Source organism: Mya arenaria, chromosome 2, assembly GCF_026914265.1.
Source record: "Mya arenaria isolate MELC-2E11 chromosome 2, ASM2691426v1".
Taxonomy (NCBI): Eukaryota; Metazoa; Mollusca; class Bivalvia; order Myida; family Myidae; genus Mya; species Mya arenaria.
The window spans coordinates 64,197,887-64,221,586 of record NC_069123.1 but is presented as its reverse complement, the minus strand read 5'-3'; the positions used below and the strand labels follow the sequence as shown (position 1 = coordinate 64,221,586).

At 34.5% G+C, this 23,700-nt stretch overlaps 1 protein-coding gene across 2 annotated transcripts in view; it reads left to right on the top strand.

Moving 5' to 3' along the window:
• Nucleotides 1-23,700, top strand: part of LOC128212853 (receptor-type guanylate cyclase Gyc76C-like) — a 169,570-nt gene that overhangs the window by 119,583 nt on the left and 26,287 nt on the right. For both annotated transcript variants that reach the window (XM_052918226.1, XM_052918215.1), the window contains exon 3: nt 18,417-18,720. In XM_052918226.1, the coding sequence (XP_052774186.1) occupies nt 18,417-18,720 (304 nt within the window). The remainder of the gene's footprint in view (nt 1-18,416; nt 18,721-23,700) is intronic.

Sequence of the window (23,700 nt, the reverse complement as noted above, 5' to 3'; positions counted from 1 at the left end):
AGACTTATATTCATATCATAAGCTTAAGGTAACATAAACAAACAGACATCATTTAGCTTATGCAGAACTTGTATGAGGCTTATATCTTTAATTCTGCAATTATTGATAAATGTTGGGACAAGTGTGAGGTTATGGCCATACAAATTAGTTTAAGCTCCCAATAGACTCATGATACAGTGAACTCGTGTTTAACTGTCGTTCCAAGACCATAATCCAATCATTTATCGGCACATGCGTTGTTTTTCTGTATAGTTCATAGTCGTTGTGCATTGTGCCTATAAACAGGGTTTATTTTTCGACTAAAAGTTTTCATTGTATTATTTTCAATGTACATCGTCAACGACACATATATTACAACAATAACTAACGTCAACGAAATTCATATAAAGTAACAAAATAATAAGATAAACGGGTTTATGTACAAAACATTAAAACACTCGTACATCACAGGTTTTATATTATTCAAAATCTATATTTACATCAAAGGATAAACAAGTTTAATAGAATTACGTTCAAAGATTAAGAAAGAACATGTTTTTTTCTGTCAGAGAAAACGTAACAAACAGGCATAGTTCTATAAGTTCATTTGATTGTTACAATTGTAAATACTTAAACACAGATGGGCTGACGTAATACAATTTCGTTATTAATTTCTTTCTTATATTGGTAAAAAATATTTAATACAAACAAACTGAAATTCATCTTCCACATCACTTGTATTGTAACAAAGTCAATATCTAGGTTTCTGGCTTTGCAATTCTGGCGTATCTACCATTTTGATTACGAATCGGACAAACAGGCAAGCGTAATCTACATAATAATTTTTGTTGGCATGATATCTAAACATGTTTCGAAAATACATTGGTCTTTAAATTTCTATATACATGTAACACTATGGTTTTTCTGATGGCAACCTAACATACGTGTCGAAAAGAATCATATATTCTACGTTTGAATACTTCTCTGAATGTATTAACATCAATATTGAAAATAGCACCGTAGACATCACAGAAAACACAATCATTTACTACTTCTTTAACATAATACACCCAGATTACAAAAATCTTTAAGCCGATATTGGATAATACGCACGATCTATGTAAAAGTGTTAACAAATTCGCCCCAACACCTCTGCTGCATAAATACAAGTTAAGGCACAACAAGAAATTCGTCTCATCAGTGGAGTGTCGCTATTCAGAACATTTTGTCGAGCAATTCTAACCAATGTAGCATTTTATCGAGCAATTCTAACCAATGTAACATTTTATCGAGCAATTCTAACCAATGTAGCATTTTATCGAGCAATTCTAACCAATGTAACATTTTATCGAGCAATTCTAACCAATGTAGCATTTTGTCGAGCAATTCTAACCAATGTAGCATTTTGTCGAGCAATTCTAACCAATGTAGCATTTTGTAGAGCAATTCTAACCAATGTAGCAATTCTAACCAATGTAGCATTTTATCGAGCAATTCTAACCAATGTAGCATTTTATCGAGCAATTCTAACCAATGTAACATTTTATCGAGCAATTCCAACCAATGTAGCATTTTATCGAGCAATTCCAACCAATGTAACATTTTATCGAGCAATTCTAACCAATGTAGCATTTTATCGAGCAATTCTAACCAATGTAACATTTTGTCTAACGGGATAAACACATCTTTAAACATTTGTTATTCCCATCATTTAAAATTATTTGTCAATTCGAAACATCACGTGTTTCGACATTTTTTGTAAACTAAAATAGAAGCCGCTAAGTAGCGAGACCTGTTCCAGAATCTTTGCAAGATACATAATTATTTTAGCGACAGCGTGAAAAGCTACTTTAATTGTCAATACTTACTAAACAGACTAATGGAACTGAAACTCAGTATAGTAAGACTTCACGGCTCAATATATCCCCAGAGAGAAGGAATACAGCGCACGGTATGCACGAACTAAAAACTCATGTATTGCTGTAGTGAGGTAAACTGAGTTAAACTTAATATTACTATTTGAATTTTGTTTAAATGCGATATAACGCATGTGGCACTGTTTATAAAAACAGCTATAATTGACTTATGTTTAAGATTTCCAATGTTTTGATTTGCTTGTTTATTTAGCTGACGAATGTACTGAATGGAATCACTAACATATGTTAAAGGATAATGATAAAATTCATATTAAATACTGGCACTGGGGTCTCATTCACAATCAAAACACTCACATTGCAATCTTAGATTAAAGTCCAATCTGGATTAGTTATTAAACACGGTCCATGGGCTAGTATTAAAATATAATTATTAATCTTGGACATGCTTCAGTGATTCTATTCAATCGATTAGCCAATTAATTTTACAGTCCAAGCAAAACACTCAGATTCTTTCCTTAAGTTAAATATATGATGATGATTGAATAGAGCCCCTATTCCCTATAGTCGTTTCAATTTTAGACGAATTATCGGCTGGTCGGTTTTCATTCTTGGAACATGTGATTTATCTTATCGTTAATGAGAAGGTTTTTATAATTGCAATATATATGCTCAATGCTCCCATGGGCATGCATGCATGGTCTTTATTCAGAGAATGTCATCTGCAGTTATTCACAGCCGCTGCATTCTTCACTTTTCTTGTAGTTTCTGTGGACAGATAGAAAAACTTGCGTTCATACTACAATACTAAAATGACAAACGCTCTGTATCTAATGCATGCATTATTTGCAAAGTTCACTGAGAGGTCACTGGAGAGTTCTAAGGCTAGCAATGCGTGCGTTTAATAAGTAGGGTTACAATCCTCGATAAACAGCGTATATGAAAATCAAAACATTGTTAAGAAATTAACAATTCAATATCAAGTAGTTTAAAGTATATCCCGCTAAGGGGCCCTAGAGTGAAGTGGGGGCTATGTAGCAATCACGCGCGTCATGACGTTAGCTTTGTCTACTCTCAAACTTGAACAGTTTTTATCCGAATTTCACCAAACTTGCTACTATAAATGTTTGTTGGTATATATTCTTGGCAAAGTTCTATAACCAGGCAGGCTCTTCAGGATTATGGCCCATGAATTGGTCAAAATTTGCCATTTTTGCTTTGTCCACTCTCTAATTTGAACAGTTATCATCTGATCTTCACCAAACTTGCTGAAAATATTTGTTGGTAAAATAAATCGGTCAAGTATGATAATCAGCCAAATGCCCCGAAGCACTTCAGGATTACTGCCCTTGCCATTTAAGCTTTGTCTACTCTCTAACTTGAACAATTCTCATCTGACCTTCACCAAACTTGCTGAAAATGTTTGTAGCTATAAAATCTTTACCAAGAATGTTTGCCGGTATAAATGCTTTGCCAAGTACACACTGATTGTCTCTTGGGTACGATTAAGGATGAATCATCTCTTGGAGACGATTTTTACATGAATGTTGTTTTTCAAATCCCGAACACGTTGATCGTCTTTGGGCATGATTTGGGATTAATCGTCTATATCTTTTAGTCTTGCGCATATGTATCGGGCCGATATAACGAATTACTTCGAAAATACTAACAATGCATCGAATACTACTCATTGCACCAAATGCAATGAATGATCAATACAATCAAACAAAACATCGTAATGCTCTAAATCTTAACATTAAAAAAGGTAAAAATCAAGATGTCCCCTAAAGATTAATTTTTTACCGCATGAAATCATATCAAGAGTACGGTTAAGTCGGTCAAATAAGCATGGGGTTACATAAGTTTTTCACTTATGGTCGGTTTTTAAAATACTTCGGCAGTAGTGACCACCATAGCATGGGAGTATTTCACACACTAGACCTGTGTCCCTACCTTAAAGCTCAAGATCACAGCAACCTTCTGAACTTAGTATGAGTTGCGCTATAAGCCTTACTGACAATAGTTCGTGTCTGGTCCTTATCTTTCTCATATATTGTAGGAGTTTAAAATCATTCCGCAAAATTCACTATCATAGTATGAGGACTTGTGACCTTCGAGTTCAAGGTCTCTAGGACTCTTCTCTCTAGCTTTATTTGCTATATACGGTATTTCATTACAGTACAATGTACCAATGTTTTCCAATCTTCATCATGTCTCTACATGGTGTATATTTATGTGGCACATTCAATTTAATTACTTCAATTATATGATCCAGGCAGTATTTCCGACACATTGGCGTGCGGTGGTATTTATTTTGTTTTGTGATCTTGAGTTAAACATAAAGGTAAAAACACAGTGCAAATGAACTTTTATATGAAAAATAATAATAAAAAAACAATACTTGTTTTCTTCCTCCTCCACAACTAGTGAAATTTAGTACAAACAATCTGTTGCTCTTAAAGTTATACTTATTGTGTATTTACTATCTCGTCTACTTTCTACTTTAAATTATACGGTCTATCTCCGTCAGTATTCCTTCGTTACAGTAAACGATGTCGACTACTACGTGAGCAGCAGAATAACCATGTGTATGCTACCTTTTACTACTTACACTAGTTAAACAAGCCTTGGTGGAAAAATAAACTGACTGAAATATACAATAGGAAACTATATTTTGTGCATTCTTCAGAATCGATAAACATAAAAATTATAAACAGAACATTTGAAAAATCGTCGAGTGTCACTTGTCCACACAAACAAATGTTAACACCAAGTTAAATATGATAAGAATTCCCAACAGCACTCGGGACAACAATTCCTGTGGGCATTATGCAGCCTACTTAGAAAGATTGATCGTAAATCATCGCTAATGTTCAAGACACATAAAACGTGCAAGTTATTGCACAATAAAATAGGATTTCAACAGTGAAGACTTCTGGTTTGGTTATTGGAACCATGTTTTAGGACCTTAACATTACACATTGGACTGTAGTAGCCAGCTTTGCAATAACCGTCATCCAGCCCCAAACTATTGATGTATCGCCCATTACACAGATGTTCGACACCCGTCAATCAAAGTACACATAAGGGTAATTTGCATTACTGAACACATTCGAAGTGTTAATGAAACTAACATCAAATGGAATAAAAATAGTTTTGCGTTTTTCCGCCGTCGGCGGTCGTTAGTACACATTCTTCAATTATCATTACTTTCCACAGTTGCCAAAATTTGGTCGTTGTTCTGCCATAAAATCAGCTGCATATGAAATGCACGATATTAGGATTTCAAAATGGCTCATCCTTACGTTTAGTATTATTTTGGCGAAATTTGTAAATATATACGTTACACTTTATTTTAATAATGTTGTTAAGGCTTAAAACAATAAGATTAAGCATACTTATGAACTATTGGATGTGAATTTATTCCTCCTTTCAAAAAATTCACCGCTTTGGAGCACAAACTTAGTCATTTGCAACAATTGTTTTTTCTTAAACTGCTATTACAAGAGCAAAGTTGGTCAAAATTGCTGTGCCTGTTAAAATAATCTGTTCTACAGGCACACACCTTTGGTCAAATATCGTTATAGTACAGATATGGTGTACATACAAGAATTGAGTTTTCCGAGTCTGAGTCTCAAACTATGTAAGATGTATGTGGACATATTGGCCCTGTAGTCGCGTCGCACTATATTTTTGGTATGTGATCTTAACATAAAGATAAAGATGCTTCCCGTTGCATAATATAATGCATGTAAACATATATACAACATAAATTATTTAATTTATTGATCTATATATCAACACAATGATTCTAGAGGAGTTGGGAACACCTTCATTATATACTTAAGACATCAATGTTATGTTTGTTAAACTTGTCACCAGCTTATAACAAATCTCTGCTGAAATTTCAACCAGAACATTTCATTTTTATCATGAAAGTATGGCTTTTTCTCAAAATACATTCTATCACGGTATGTGGTCTAAATTTGATCAAATGAATTAAAAACTCATAACCAGACGGCTGATCACATTCTGTATAAATTGCTTGTATGAAATGTTTTTGTTCTCCATTTGTAAGATAATGAATTGTTTAAGGTCTTTTTTCTAAAGGGAAAACACATTTTACAATTTCATATTATCCCTGACTAATTTAAAAAAAAAAGAAACATTGAGCACTGCCGTGAATCATGTCAATGGAAACATTTGCGAAAACCCAGCGTTGACAGTTGTTGGGAATAAAAAAACATCATCACGTGATGTATCAACATGCGAGGGCCCACTGTACACAACATAAAAATATCACGTGATTATAATCATTCTATTTTTTATCATACGTAAGGTAGGACAATAGTGATGCCGTACCAAAACAACATTTCCCAAAGAAAAGATCAATGCATGCACGACTAGTATAGCCAATTGTATTGACTTTTAACAGATTTAGAATCACCAACCGATAAAGCCAACACGTATTTCATTGGTTTATCGAGATGTTAGGTAAGGCATTCTCGCACTTGTGATTGGGTCGGTAATATAAACTTCATCTTTATTTCTTGGGATAAGCTAACGTTACTTCAAGTTAGGTATATTTCGAATGAATTATTTCAGACGTAATTAGATCTTGACATTGACTAAGTTAATCTTATCTTGGTCTATAGTAATGTTTGGAATCGGACAGAACAATTACTATCGATAATCAGTTTATAAAACCGATCAATGATTGATTATTAATCGATTTAATCATTATTTAATTATCTTTGGTCATCATATTTAAGACACACAGACACAGTACATGTACCAGTTTTAAGCACCAATGTTCCCTTGCAATATCGTTTGTACGCTTCTTTGTATAAATTACATTATTTATTCAGAACGCAAATACCCTTTAGTGTTTACAAGTTACTATTACAGAACATGATACCACAGGCTCTAATTATTGTTTTGCATTTAGTATTGTGTACATATGTAAAATAAACACCAAAAAGATATTTTTAATAATCTGTCAGTAACAAGCACAACAAGCAGTTGAATATTCTATATGTTTTACAAGAAATGTTTTTTCCAGAAAACTGAGAAAAGTAAATTCTTACATGGTAAGAAGTAAACACTTTTAAACAACAAACGTGAGAAGTTGAGGATCAATCCTTAAGCAGTTAAATTACAAAGAAAATTTGTTAAATGGTACTGTAGTGACTTACTAACTTGAAACGAATATGACTAGATATTTTAACATAGTAACACCTTAAAATTTTAACATTAACTAGCATTAACCAGAATAAAAACCTTTTTTTATGACAAAGTTTTTACTGCTAGTCGGTATTGGCCCTTATTTCTATAATCGATTGTTCAAATTTCACTTTCAATTGACGCCGACGTAAGCCTTTCCGATCAATTGTCGATTATAATCGATCATCGGCACAACACTAGTCTATAGCTTTAATCAATAATTTGTTTCTATTTTTACAGAAGTTGCAAAGTACAAACCGTAACTGTCAGCGCCACTTACTTACCTGACTTGTTAAACAATACATTTTAGTTAAGACGCAGACCAGACGTGTGTACCTTAAACTGAATTTGAACTAATGACAGAACCTTTACTTGGGCAGAATAGCGAACTTGCAATTCGGCTGATAATTTCAAAGACACGAGTTTAGACACAATTGCTATTTGATACCCTCATATGTAATTAAAATGAGTATCTTTCTTAGTTTTCCATTATCACAAGAGAGATGCAGAGCAGGTTTTCTGCTTTGTTTCAAAATTAATTTATGTATCCGTCTGGCATCTAAATTGAATAAAATTAAACAATATGTTTCATCTTAATGTGATCATTGCAAAGCCCAGCACGGTACGGTCGCATGGGAAATAATCACAGCAATTTCCAAATTAAATGAGAGCGGCATCATGGAGGAACCATTTTGTCAATTTCTGACTGAACGGTATTAGCGCGTTGTCATCAATAACACGAAAGCTGAAAAGCCAAATGTTCATTGGCTTTAAGCATGAGCGCAATTACTTTGAATTGAATTACAGTGCATATGACGTCTTAACCTCATCTACTCGCCAAAAGTGTTTATTTCTCAGAGAATGTTTAAGAAATATCTCGAAGACCTTTCATTAAATGGAAGTTTCACAGCGATATAATTACATAATGTCCGAACCAACATGAGGAACCTCGACTATATATCTGAATTTAGAAATGTTATTTTATTATAACATATTTGTGAGCGTTCCATCCTTACGTACCAGGCAGTTTACTGCTTCAACTTAGTTTATGGATAAGCTGCCGGAACAAAACCTCTTGCCTAACTCGTTGGTATGTATTTGTTTAAGGTCTCTCGTAATCATTTTCATTCAATTTGTCGTCTGGTGTAATCATAGGAAAATTAGTCGAAATGTACAAATCTTGGTTATGTTATCTGAGAACATGTAACTTGCAAATCTTCGTCCATTTAACAACCGCAGACGATACTCCCTGTTCATAGTCCATCATTCCAAATATTTAATATTAATAAAAAAAATCCTAGAAATGTACCATTGAACAGACATTGACAGCCGAGGTAGCGGAATATACTGCCCTTGTTTCCCGTAAGCAGATTTCTGAGATAGTCATCATGTGAATGACACTGAGTTACTAAGTGACTTGAGCATTAACATTTAAAAAAAATATGTGCCATGTCTTTGATTTCTTTGCATTTGTAATTGATGAAGTATAGCATCGGTGATTTATAACAGGTAGTTTTGAAAGGCGTACATATTAAATAGTGAACAATAAGTGTTGCGCGTAGTTTGTATGTCATCCGGGCATATCCGATATATGGAATAATACTGAGCAAATACAACAACAAATTCAATCACTTTAATAGGCAACGAAGATTATTTTGAGTCTGGGGCTTTTAATCCAATACAATATTTGCTATATATACTTTGTTCCAACGTTCTTTCCACATTCTAAATATAGTCAATAAATCCCACAAGGGCCACTAAAACACACAAGCGTGTAAAATAGAGTTGAAGTCAAACGCACTCTTAAGTATACGTGCATTATTAATTACTAATGCTATTTTAGGTAAGACCACAATTAATCATCACATGATGGGATAGTCTCAATCCTAAAAACAGAAAAATAACCCTTTCAGATGCTTTACATTTACTTAGATTCCGCCGAACGAAAGGGAAAGGCTAATCGGTATGTTCTGCATGCTTTCCATTTCTCAGAGGGTCTGAGGCGTTTTATTCAGAAACGATCAACCGATCATAGATTTGTTTCTTGGGAAGCAGAGACGCCATAAACAAGCAGCATCCAATTCCTACTCGTTATAATGTTAGTTCGATTAATGTTGTTAACGGTTGAAACCGGCCTTTCATGGTTGTCCTCATAATTATGATAATGAACAATCTAACAATACTTCTGCTATGTTGTAGATTAATCGTTCCAAAGTGGTAATCAAAACGTTTGATACTGACGGCGTTTTGATGCATGCAATAGTCTGTTTTCTTGTTTTGTGGCGTTCTTAGTCCATCCATTAATGTATGTTGATCCAAACATGGAGCCTCTGAACAAGGTATTCTTTTAAAATCATGACTACTGCGTACTGGGCTTGTCTTTATAGTTTATCAATGACTCGGCATGATGTTCCTGTAGTAATATCACGTTTTTACGTATATTTGCGATTTCGATTTGTACGTTTTTACGTATATTTGCGATTTCGATTTGTACGTTTTTACGTATATTTGCGATTTCGATTTGTACGTTTTTACGTATATTTGCGATTTCGATTTGTACGTTTTTACGTATATTTGCGATTTCGATTTGTTTATTTCTGGATGACATGCTTAGAAAGCTCATCATTCTGAAATAATCAGAATAAACTTGAGATTTTGAATCACAATGTGTGCGCAACTCTGTCACGCGAGACAATAGTGTACGTAATAGTGTTTTATTTTTTTAAAAGAATACAGCTTTCACGCTGTCAATTTAATCTATCGAACCCTCGGCAAAAGTTTCTATTTACGACATACCCATATTTCCTCACTTATTTACTGGAAGACACGTTATCAATATCTATCCAAACGAATTAAGACGTATGGTTGACATCCGAAAAATGTCTACTATTTCGAGCATTTCGTATGAGATAAAAACGTCCACTTAGTACTTTCTGAGCACATCATTCTGAAATAATGACACAAGAAGAGCATGGAGCGTAATTAAGTACCATTTACGTCTGATATAGACGTACTATGTGTTTAATATATTCCGACACCGTCTCCTTGCCGAGAACAGTTCCGCGATATATTGTATTGATGAGAAAATAAACAACCATTATCAGGCATTATAGAATTTTTGTTTCATTTGAATGATTCTGACTGAGCCGGTAACACCATAAAAGTTCTTTTTGTATGATTTATTCATTACTGTAAATAAGCTAGTTTGGAATTAAGAACCATTACGTCTGACATAGACGTACTATGTGTTTCAAACATTCCGACACCGTCTGTTTGCCGAGAATTGTAACGCGATATACGGTATTGGTGGGAAAATCAACACCCATTATCAGGCATTATGGTATTTTTGTTTCATTTGAACGACTGTGGCTGAGCCGGTAAATAGATAAGTGTTTTCTTTTATGTATGATATTCCTAACTGTAAATAGACTATTATACACGGACAAGCCGAGAAGATGACCCGGTTAAGAGATACAAGGTTAGTTTAGTTTAAATAACGATAGTGAAAAAGTTATAACAACATTATATTTATCATTCTCGTGGGCACGATTTTACACGAGAGTGTGGTCTTGTGTTGTGGGGGAAACCGGAGAACCCGGCAAAAACCCACTTGTCCGGCTTGGTGACCACAAACCAAACTCACATGCGCCCAAGTCGGGAATCGAACCCGGGTCGCCTAGGTGAGAAGCGAGTGCGCTAACCACTGCGCTAACTGGACAACCTATAAGGTTCAAGGGCAAACGAGAGACACATAACATCAAAAAACTACAAGGACAGATATATATATATATATAGTCAATATCGTATAAATACTGGTAAGAGGTTCCGGTAAATGTTTGGCGTACATTGTTTTTATTCTTATCTTAAAATATATCGATTTAGAACAAAATAAATTATTTAGTGATTCAGTCGGTCATCGGTAGTCGGTAACTGGTCGGTACACTAGCTTGATGAAGTTTGATTTCTGTTTTAATGTGTGTTTATTTATTAATCCACGTTGAGACATTTGTTTCGTTGCGATCTCGTGAACCGAAATCGGTAGTTAAAATCATCACAGCAAAATTCAAATTGTATTAAAAGATCTTTCAAAATCATTTCGTGGATTCAGTTCCTTGTCATTTGACGTGAACTCAATAATAACATAAAGTGAATTACATTGCTGATTTCAACAGTCTCGCCATAGTGGCTGTTCTTCGAGTGAAAACGATATTCAAGACAGTTTTACGACCTGTTAGAATGAAAAGGCTTTCGTCGGGGCAATTTATCATAATCAGTACCGACATGGAGAACTTACATCATACTGAAGAAAACTTGCTATTCTTAAACCAATGTCCTAAATGAAGAAATTGTACGTATAATATGATTAAATTTCATTAACAATCACCGATATATTTTTTTTTCTTATTTTTTTCGAACTGTATTCCGTTTGTATTTATGCTATTATATATTTTCACTACAAATGTATTACTGATGGGTAGGAACATCAGTTATGGTAAACTATTCATGATCCACTTGATGGAATGATGACAATGTACAGTCAGAGTGAACAAATCCTTCGTCTAAATATGAAAATGCACATGTCATAGCCATACTTCCTGCAAACACACATATCTGAAAAGCTAATCCTAAGAAAGAGGAAAAGACTGCCCGTGATTTCCATTTGCAGATTGTCGAGACGACGGAAATGCATTTACATTGGTAACTATGTCGAAGATTGTATTGAACTTTCCATGTCATTGAATTACAGTATGTTTCAGCCTTTTACCGCCATATAAAGAACTATTTGTTAGGTAGATATGATGACTGATACCATAGAAATATGGAATATTCTGGAATAATGATTTTTACCTTAAGACGTATAGTTCAGGATGAAGAAATATCCTTGTACGTGGAATTCAAGTGCCTAAGCAGAAATTACACGTGGTATCTTTTTTTATTTTTATAACTAACTCTTGTATTTAAAATAAATTATCTAGGACTGTCTCTGAAATTTGTGCGTTGTTTGTATTCTATGCACATTTCTTACCACATTCTAAAGTCAATCTTAAACATATCGCATTCTCGAGTGACCATAAAAGCATATAGACGTGTTAAAACAAATGTGTTTGTTACCGCACATGATCAGATATGCGTGTGTTATTAAATGTAAGAATTGCCCTCGAACATTACCGGAAGAAAAATTGGCGTTCATGGCGAATGTCGCATGCACCGGACACTGTTATGCCTTCATTGGCCAATGGTCTACGACGTTTCGAACCAACCTAAAATAGTTTATATCGAATATAAAATATTAAAACAAGACGAGAAATTGTAAATATAAGGATCGATTTGTATTTTATTTCCTAAAAGCTGTTTAAAACAGTTTAAACGCTCTTCCGCAAATTTGTAAATTTCACAAAAAAACTCCCTTCATTGATTTGCGAAATCGCGCCCGAACTATGGAAATATAAATCAATCCTCAATAACCTGCATTGAAGTTGATATTTCCATGTTACCATTAAAGGATAGCAACCATAACATTTTCTTTAACTTATACAATGCATTACTTGCCATTTCTCAAAGGGTTAATATGTGTTGACAAAGAATTACTCAAACGAGTCTAGATTCGTGTCTTATTAAAAGTGATACGAGTCTCAATCAGCAAACCAGTAATTATATATTCAAAAGCATGGAGAATGAGTTTTTGTTTAACCCAAATACGATCGTGTGTTGCAAAAATGTAAATGTAACATGGTATTAAACAGTTAAATTTGTTGAAACTAGAGCCAGCTAATCTTTTTGTCATGCAATAACCACGGATTCATAATTTATAGTAAATGGAATTATTAGGCAACGGTGCATAGCCGTCCTGTGTTGTTGTGTGTCCCGTGGCACACAACAGGCTGATCAAATAAATTTTAACATGTTTTGAGTTGTTCCGAACGACTCTAACGTTTTGTCATGGCTCGTCATTACCAATGAATATTCATATGAAAAACTACAGAATCAAGCTCAGTTGCAGAAAGTTTCAATATAAACCCCGTTTAATGACTCAGGGTGAACAACAAATACATGGAATACAAAAACAAACAATCACAAACCAGAAACATGGAACAACATCCACAACTCCACAAACAACACAGTACATATGAAGACGAATTCTTGAAAAAATAGCGTATTTTCTACTACATTCCAACAGCAATTAAATGACTTTTCTGTAACTTATTCACTTATCAAACAACTAGGATCAAATCTGGCATATCATGTACCGGGATAGCATAGACCGTAATAAAGAAAACGTAAGTACCATTTGTGTTTGATGTAAACACGTGTGGTCTTTAAAACGTCACACCTCATTGATATTGGCGTATATAGCGAGAAAAAGTAGGTATGGCTAAGTGGTCGACCCTTGACTTATTCTCACCAATGCTTTTATTCGCTTAGTTAATACTGCAATGTTGTTGTTTTTTATTAGACTATTTTATGTAAGTTATTTGTCGGAAATCAGCAGCAGCTCGAAGCAAGAGGAAAACCAACTTGGCTAATATTTAATCAGCTTATTAATGAGCATTTTATTTCTCAGGTCGGCAAACGCAAACACGGTTAAGGGAAGTACATTAATATAATAGTGATCGATATCAATGCTGACAAATAAGAACGCTTTTATACATACATGTATCTGAAATTGACTTAAAACAATCAAACACAAAGCGGAACAATTTTCATCAACTGCTTGTGGAAATTTGGTAAACTTATCATGAATTTTGACTTCAAGAATAAGAGATATTTAATATGGTAGAACAAGAAAACGCCAAGATTGCTACGAATTCACTTTCATTTTTATTCAGATTGTGAAACTGAAGACATAAAAATGGGAATCTGTGATTCGTATTAAATTGTTTCGGATAACAATGAAATTCCTTGCGATGGAATCTTCATGTTCATAGTTGTAGTTTTATTCATCGAGAAGTCTGCAACGCAATATTTTTTTTCCTTTCCGATTTGGCTTACTCTCGAAAAAACAACAACAACAACAACAACAACAACAACAACATAACAGTAGTTAGTCCCGTTGTCGTCAAAGCGTAGCTCAATGGAATAACCCTGGAGACATTTGCTTTTTTCAAAGTGTCGACATTGCCATTTCAATGCACTCATCTTAATCAAACACTAGCCAATACAACACATTGATACCGATTTGTTTTCATCAGAGCGAATTTTGATAACCAATAAAAAAATCTACTTAAAAAACAATTATTCAGCCAGCTAGTTAGCCCATCAATATGGTCGAAATTCTTATGAACCGGAAACTGGCGAGATGTATTACAAGTATATAGTGTCATGTTGTGTAAGCTCTCAGATGGTCCAAATTCATTCTGTTTTGGTCGTTAAGGTATTTATCACATTGGACACGTTGTTTATAATTTTGCATCTTATCATTTAAAATAGTTTGTATACATCATATCTATATGTGTATGTTTCTTCCACTGACACTGGATTTTTCTAATCTTTTTAAAATTTTAAAAAAAATATAATGAAACACATTGATGAATATGTAGTTTGCATAAATAAGGTCTAAGTACTGTCTATGTAATCTAACATGATATTGAACGCTTCACTACCGGGCCATTTAATCATCTAGTTACACAATTCAAATGAACTGATGCAGACTTACAACCAGCGGAATCTATAGAGAATATACAGACAGTACAAATATACTTTTATCAATATGCACTTTGTACTGTCTGTACAACCGCAAACTCCACGGTGTGTTACTTCCCTTACAATACGGTGAACACTGCCAGTATACAAATCACATAAACATGGATAGATATCACGTGATACAAAAATAAAGTTTGTAAATTATCTTTGATTTTTCAAAGTTGTTTCTTATTACAACCTCCACTCTCCTTTTTTAAAACAATAAAAAAACGATAAAAAAAAACATTATAAAAGTGAGTAATCCAAGTATATTCGCTCATGGTGGCAAATATATATTCTGCTAGTCAGAGGGATAACTGCGTAGGAGTTTGGTTCGACCGAAGTTATTCTCTAAACTGATGGGTTGCAATTTAGTAAGCTTCCCTTGCTGACCTGAATTTATCATCTAAACATTCAATATATGTTCATACTGTCTACAATAAACAATACTTGCATGCGTTCATCCAAACGTTTAGCTTGAAAACAATGCTTATGTAGGATATCACTAAATGACAAAAACAAAATAAACACGCATATTGACAGCAATGTACATCGGTGTGAATTAATGTTGAGCAAATCTCCTTAGAAAGCTTGAACGAAAACATGCATTTACTTGTTGGGTGTTAAACCGGTGTTTCACGTGCTCAACAGCGAGCAAATGTGCTCAATTTTGGATATTTTCATGTTGTTACATAAGTGCTATAAGTGTTCTAGCAAAAATACTCAGCAGACAAGTGTTCAACTTTAAGCTTGGGTTTACAGTCCATTGTGTTGAGTTTAGAGCTAACTCGTGGCTGGGCGGGAAACTCCGATCAAATCGAGACTGCTCCATTCGTATTTTCAATATATAGACAGTGTGTGTATACAACGTGATAAATTACGTCAAAAATGCTACGTCGGAAGGCAGCATTTTGCTTCAAATGATGACACATGGTATACAAACCCTATACATGTATGTGTATGTATTTAAAATACGAGTATAGTAGTACAACAAGATGCTGAATTATGTAATTTACAAGGTACATACATTGATATATGAACGCCTTGGGTATATATAAGAACCCATAGAAACCAGTTTGCTGGCTGCATGCCATTTCATGCTCTCTCAGAAAGATATCCACAATTGTCTGATTGCTTCTCAAGAAAACATATTCACCACATCAGACCTTGTAAGCGACTGAAAGCATGCAAGCATACCTATTGGCTTTTATCTATCACATGACTGAATGTAATACGGCGTAGCAAAAATGTAAATAATTGTTTTCTGTTTCCCGACCTAACTTGCTTTTTGCACTCAATGTTATTTTTAATGCCAATTTATTCTGGCTGTTATCCCCTCCCCCCGGGATACATATTCGGTAGGAACTTGCACGGGAAAGACGCATCAATATTCCCAGACAGCATTGCGACGGTTACCAGTATGAAAATGATATAAAGACAACATTTTACTAACAAAACTCGACCCACCAACCCATATTTGTTGAACAGCTGATTCGGAAACAAACAATTGTTTTGGTGGGCCGAATGCTGAGAGTTGCTTTATCGAAGAAATATCGTCTTATTGTTACGAGTCTCTAATGCCCTATATTGATAAAACCATCAAGACTGCTTAAATATCACATGCAATTAATAACGCACGAATATAAGGCAATGTGCATCAAGATGAGTGTATCTCTTAATGTATTATATGGTCTAGTGGGAATGCAGACTCTCTTAACCCCGGCTATAAAATGTGCCCCGAAAGATGCAGACGATAGTGAAGAAGACAAAAGTTTAATAGTTGACAGGCAAACAAATTTCTAAACATGTAAGATATTGCTGACTTAGGCATCATGAGACATTTCTCAATTTACTCGCTGCCAGCAAGAACACTGGGTTATATATAAAATTATAAATGCTTCTTTATAATAAAGCAATGTTGTGAAAATAAATTAAACAAAACAACACAACGCGCATGTATTTGCATGAAAAAGTATTTGTGGTGCGTGCCAACAATTGTTATTATTTGTGCAGCAAGCCAATCATTTGCTGAAAACTCGTAAACCACAAAGTAATGAAATGTCCTGTCACGGACATAGCATCCACGGTAAATGCTTTTCCTTTTCCTTTTGCAGCTGCGAGGGTATTATCTTGGTTTTTCAACCAAGGAATTTATGTTTGTTGTCAGAAATAATGTCTTTCCTATGTGTATTTGGATAGCTTAGCTAACGTGTAAACTGATATTTAACATTACTCGATGTTTTCATTGTCTTAACACGGCATATAAATGAAAACTTGATTAAAAACGATTTTACAGGAACTACATTATGTTATCAATTTCTATTATTAGCAGACACATAAAGGAACAATATGTTAAGAGACATGAAACATGTTGTGAAATAATCAAATGCTAAGAAAAAATGTGATAATTTTCAACTTTCTATCCTGCGAACAAATGACAAAACATGTACACATGGTATAAAGTTGGCTATGACATATACATGTCTTGCTCTACTAGTGCTTTTAAAATAGTATTTGAAACCAAATGCAGTGCTTTGTATTATTTACAGCACTGCTCCTTTCTCTCTTCAGCTGACTATTTATCAAGATCTCCAGAACTGATTAGTTTTTCCACACTGCCAAACAGACAGGTTTTCCCACTCTAAAGAGTTGTCTAATTTTCCCTGTATGCAGAACGTTCTGAAATTCAACCCAGGAGAACTGAAACATTGTCCCAATCCTCACTTCTGACTTATTTTTCGACCGAAACTGACTATTTTTTCCACTCTGCAGAACTGGCTTGTATGACCACTTTCTAGAACTGACTTATTTTCTTTTGCAGAACTGACTTATTTTCTCACTCTGCAGAACTGACAAGTTTTCTACTCTGCAGAACTGGCTTATTTTCCTTTGTAGAACTATCTAAATTTCCCACTCTACAGAACAGACTAATTTTGATATTTGCAGAACTCAATAGTTGTCCCGATGTAAATATATTTTCCTTGTAGCATAAAAGTGGTTTATTGCGTATCTTTAACTATTACTTTTCCACCGTTTTACACTCTTAAGGCGAGCAGCTTGTCTGTACTCACACTATATAAATGCATGCACTATTTGAAATTATGTTTTCATATCATGCAATACAAGACTGGTTTTGAAAAAACTGACATGTTGCAGATAGTTTGACTTTATTTCATAGTTCAGTCATGTTCAAGCGTCACTCAGATATTTCAATGCTTGCTAGTGTTTGATTAATACAAGATATTTAGATTTTAACCATATTTAATGTTTGATATTTACATTTGTCGCGACTTGAAACAAAGCTGAAATCAAACCATCGCAAAAGACGCCATTGAAAGCTGAGTTTGTTTATTCTCTATAATTCTCGCCAAGCCTAGTATATTTGGACTCTTCCTTTCCATATTATCTTATATATAGTCTTAATTTAGAGAAGTGCTTATTGCCGGGTTACTAATTTTGAAAAGAAGAAATATGTTCACAATAACCTTGATTCTTTCAGATCATTGAGTTGACATAAACACAATGGCCTGTTGTTTCGTAATTTGTGTATTATAAGGACAAACAGGTCAAGGCTTCACATTACGTGCCAACTAAAGGGAACACAGCATTATCAGAATTTATTCAATTCAACATTAAAACAGTTGTATTTGTGTTTTCCAGAAATGTGCTGACTACGACGTCTCCGACAAAGAACAGTTCCCAACGTTTGCACGAACGTTTCCGCCAGCGACCCAGGTGGCCAAACCAATCATTTCCTTGCTTTTACACTACAACTGGATGAAGTTCACCTTAGTCTACGGCTCCCTATATAATTCTATGGTTATAGCAGATAAAATCCGGGAACTTGCAAAGCTCAACAACATCACTTTAAACGACGAAGAAACCTTTGAAGACCCTCACATTCCATTGACGATGCCCAACCCATTTCCTGGAATAGTTGAACGCACCTTTGTAGACACGAGAGGTACGTTTAAAGCATGTGAATTACTTATATTAAAATGTTTACTTAGCAACCGTTCAATTTACCTGTACTTAAGAAATTGAAACCGATTGAATAACACTATAGTTTCTTTTTTTGAGAAGATGAGTAGCGGAATCGTTAAAGATTAGTTTAACTGTTTACATCAATTGTAAAAGAAAGTATTACAGAATTATATTAATCACTCGGGTTGACATGATCTTACGTAAGGGTGTTAGTCTTGTTTACTTCCCATTTGTGTTATAGAATACTAATTCAGTAACTTCATTATCCAAGTAACATAGTTCAAGCAACTTGATTGAACGCCATGTCTATAGACGACGTGATCTATTTAAAGATTGCGTTGGTGGCGACCTGTCTCACTGATCCAGTCTTGTTATCCTCCAAACAATAATACAAGGCGATTTACATGGCATTCTCCTGATAAGGGAATGTTTTCCGTAAATATTAGTTCTACTAAAGCTCTATGATACGGACTTCCGTGAATAATTATGCAAATATAGCTGTTGGAAAATCCATCGTCCATAGGCTACCAATTATTAATGTTTGTAAAAGGTTAAGGAGACGAGAGGAACTTTAGTTTAAAACGAGTTCCAGACACCATTTTGCTGGCAAGATTCAGTGATTATGCACTTACATATTTTAATTTAAACTGCTAGGAAACACTTAGCGGTTAACAAGTATCAACGGACAAATGAACACACAAACACGAACCCTACAGACATACAGTGTCAGTAGCAAGTGTCAATTGTTTAAATGTCCACAAATAAAGGCCGGGATTCGATACCGTCAGTTAAAATTCATAGAAAACACACCTTTAAACGCTCAATCTTAAACTAAATGCAACATTTAAGAAGAAGCAAAATAATCCTCTATTAATCTATTAATCTGATGTTTATTGTTTAAATTAATACCCGTTTTTTATATTTGTGAATTAGTTTCAAAAATAATTTTCTACTGTTGTATTTATTTAATTGAGCATTTTAATGAATATGACAATATGTTTAATTGAATGCTACGGATTATTTTTCTGGTGGTGCCTCAGTGACGTAATGTACGTGAAGTAAGCGGCCTAGCGGCCTAGCGGCGTGAAGTTAGCGGCCTAGCGGCCTAATTATTTTTTTCTATTTCCAAGCAATTGTTAATGCGTTTTTTTTTTAAACAATGATAAATCAAAGTTTTTTATTCATATAGTTACATAGCGGCCTTAAATTGTTATATATTCAGAATATTTTTTTTTACCTTTTATTTTAAAACAATTTTAAATTAACTGTTTTATGCACAAATTATCACTCTGATGGGTTTTTCAACTTTTTTCAAATAGTCGATCAAGCACTTCAGCGACCTAGCGGCCTAGCGGCGTGAAATTAGCGGCCTGGCGGCCTAGCGGCCTAAATTGAATCCTATTTCAAAGCGTTGATACATGCATTTTCTTCTAAAACAATGACATTTTAACTGTTTTTATTCACACATTTACACATCGAAGCGATAATCAACATATTTTTTTCAAAAAAGTCGATTAAGCAGTCAGCTATTTCAAAGCATTAAACATGCCTGATCTTCTTAATCAATGATATATTTACAGATCACTGTTTTAAAAAAAGACGCATTAATAATTGCTTGGAAATTGAAAAATAATTAGGCCGTCACCCCGCTAGGCCGCTAGGCCGCCAGGCCGCTAACTTCACGCCGCTCAGTGACGTATGTAAATTTAAATATAGGCATTACAGAAAACTACTGCTTTCAAGATAATAATCCTTTTCTGAACTAGATAATTGCCATGTTATTACCCTGGTATACGGTCCTTTTTCTGATTATGTCAATAACTATGCCATGCATGTACTAAAAGAAGAACATTGAAGAACAACGGTGCCAAGGTAAATTAGTTTAAATGCATTGTGTTGCTGATTTAAACGTTCATCTTACTTTTGATTTGCTCTTAGATCTGTCCGTTTATCCCGCGAGGGACCAACTAATTTTGGAGCTTAAGGTTGCATGCATGTGCAATTATTAATTATCGGGTATTTTCGCTTTACAAACCTGTTATATCAACTTTTCAAAACAAAAAAACCCCATTCAGCTGCTTGTTTGATATGTATTCCAGGTATATGCAGATAATTTAGTGTCATGTTCTTGGTTGGTTTATTATTTGATGCAATAGTTTATTTTCGAGTCAATACATTTGTTAAAACGGTAGTGTAATAACTTTCTGTAGAACAGGTTCATTCTAGCAACCAAAATTGATTGGCTGAAATAGATGCTTTATGGGAGGTACACACATGTTGAACCATCGTTTGTTTGGCGTATATAAAGGTCTGGCCGTGTCCATACTGGATGTTGTGACCATTCACAAGTTTAAAGGATAAAGCTACATGATACTGAAGTGACTGCACTTCCCACTCAGATAAGGGTTATGTAATTTGAAATTTGTCCAGGAGCATTTAGGTGTAGGTCTTTTTTTTAGAATAGCTAAGACAAATAGCAATATATACTCTGGTGGTTTATATCATCGTTGAACTATAATTCAGTGCAAGCAATTATCATTATATTGAAATTTGAGCTATACTCCATATTCCAATAGTATCAAATTTCATTTTTTCTATTTGATATACGTGACTAGCGGCAGTTGACACCCACTGTTAGTGAACTGTATGCATCGTTGTTTCTAAATGTTTATATAGTAGACATTCGAGATAAAGCTGAACATAATCAATTTCTTTTTTGAGCTTTAAACTCGTCGTTGGTTCACGTCTGGAGGTAGAACACAGGCGAAGTTGATTCACGTCTGGAGGTAGAACACAGGCGAAGTTGGTTCACGTCTGGAGGTAGAACACAGGCGAAATCGTCCAAATTTGAATTGAAAATACAAAAGCACATCATTGCGATAACTTTATGGATGTTCATATTTCATACGAGTGAACAGGAATATATATAATTGTATAACACTCATAGGACTTGTAGGAACCATGCGAAAGTGTCTTGTATACTTATTTGACTGCAGCATGTTCGCATACAAAATGTGCATGTTTTACCCACACTGGCTGTGCAATAGCTCTTTGTGAGGTCTGTTTCCCCGAAGCAATATTTAAACGTGTTAATTTCATTTTCTTGGGTGTTTTAGCAATAAACATACATAACTTGCTAGAACGTCACAAAGTGTGCAAGTATTGTTTTGATATATAGTGTTGACAAACATGATACTTTAATATGATACTTGCGATATACAGAAAAATACGTAATATATTGAACCATAGACACGGTATATAGTCTAATAGCTTGGGATAAAATACTATACGGCCCAATCATATGTATGGTACCTTTTATTTATTTTTTGAGACACATTCTTGAAGAGTAAAACATGGAAAGGATCAGGTTCGGTTCCTGATACACTGTCAACGGCCACACGCGCTTATAAGCCAAACCTAATAAAGCTCTACTGAAACAGAACTGAGTTGTAATGTTGGTATGGAAATTAACAAGGAGTTCTGTTTCTAACTTACAATCATTGCCTTTATTATTCAACCGTTTCGTTTCGATCGACCATCATAACCCCTGGTATTCTATAAAAACAGAGGTTAAATTTCCTTAACACCAATATTGGTTGTCACGGGACATTCATATTCAAACATAAGCGCACTTCAGCCCATGACAATTTACATCACTCGCACAGATGGGTTGTAATGAAATGTCAGGCCAGTATATGTCAGGTTGGTTGATTTGGTTTTATACAGCAATATATAAAGCATTTGCATCACGAACATTTCCTGTGGGCTGATTGTTGACGGCAGTGTAAGAAAAATACACGAAAAAGCGTTGATGCTAGCTTGTAGCCATATTCACAAAATTATCATTGGGAGTCAAGACTTTGATATTGGTTCTTGAGTGTTTTCGAATCAAAATCAACACATGTTCGTCTATATTGCAATATCTTTATCGACAACTGTCCAAATTGGTTCAAAATTGGCTTACATCTTTTGTAAAATGCCAGATATTTTGTACCAGTATCCGTATTTTTACAGACCCATGATCTACAGCTTCATAGATTTACTTTGTACAAAGAACAATTCCAGACATTTATAGTGTCCACAAAAAGTACGTTTGTCAGTCTAATGGCAAAATAGGAATATATTAAGGCGTTGTGATTGCCTTCAATTATTTAAAATGGTACTCAAGAGGTTTATTTCGTAACAGAGTGACATTAAGCGGATGAAAATATGAAGAACATTACAGCCTCTGGATGATACAGAGCTTCAACATTCCATTTGGGCTTCGGGTCGATTCAGTCGTTTCAAACATAGATTAGAAAGTTACGTTAGTAAGGATTATAGAGTAATTGGATACTTATCTGACTATTTATTGTACCCAGTAACTGTGTGCTGTTTTGTTATTTGAACAAGGTATTTAAAAAAAATTCTACTCTAAAATTAATATGCGATATGGAAAAAGTATTCTATTGACAATTGATTTGGTTCTTATTTATTGCCAACAAAATCAATAATAATGATCCTAGTCTTATATAGTGTAACAATTGTGAGTTCCTTGATCACACTTGCTTGGCTTGCTTATAAATACATGTCTTTGGTATTGCATGCATTGACATACCTGTCTTTGGTGATGCATGCATTGACATACCTGTCTTGGGTGATGCATGTATTGACATACCTGTTTGGGTGATGCATGTAATGACATACCTGTTTGGGTGATCCATGCATTGACATACCTGTCTTTGGTATTGCATGCATTGACATACCTGTCTTTGATATTGCATGCATTGACAGAACTGTCTTTGGTGATGCATGCATTGACATACCTGTCTTGGGTGATGCATGTATTGACATACCTGTTTGGGTGATGCATGCAATGACATACCTGTTTGGGTGATGCATGCATTGACATACCTGTCTTTGGTGTTGCTGGCATGACATACCTGTCTTTAGTGATGCATGAATTGACATACCTGTCTTG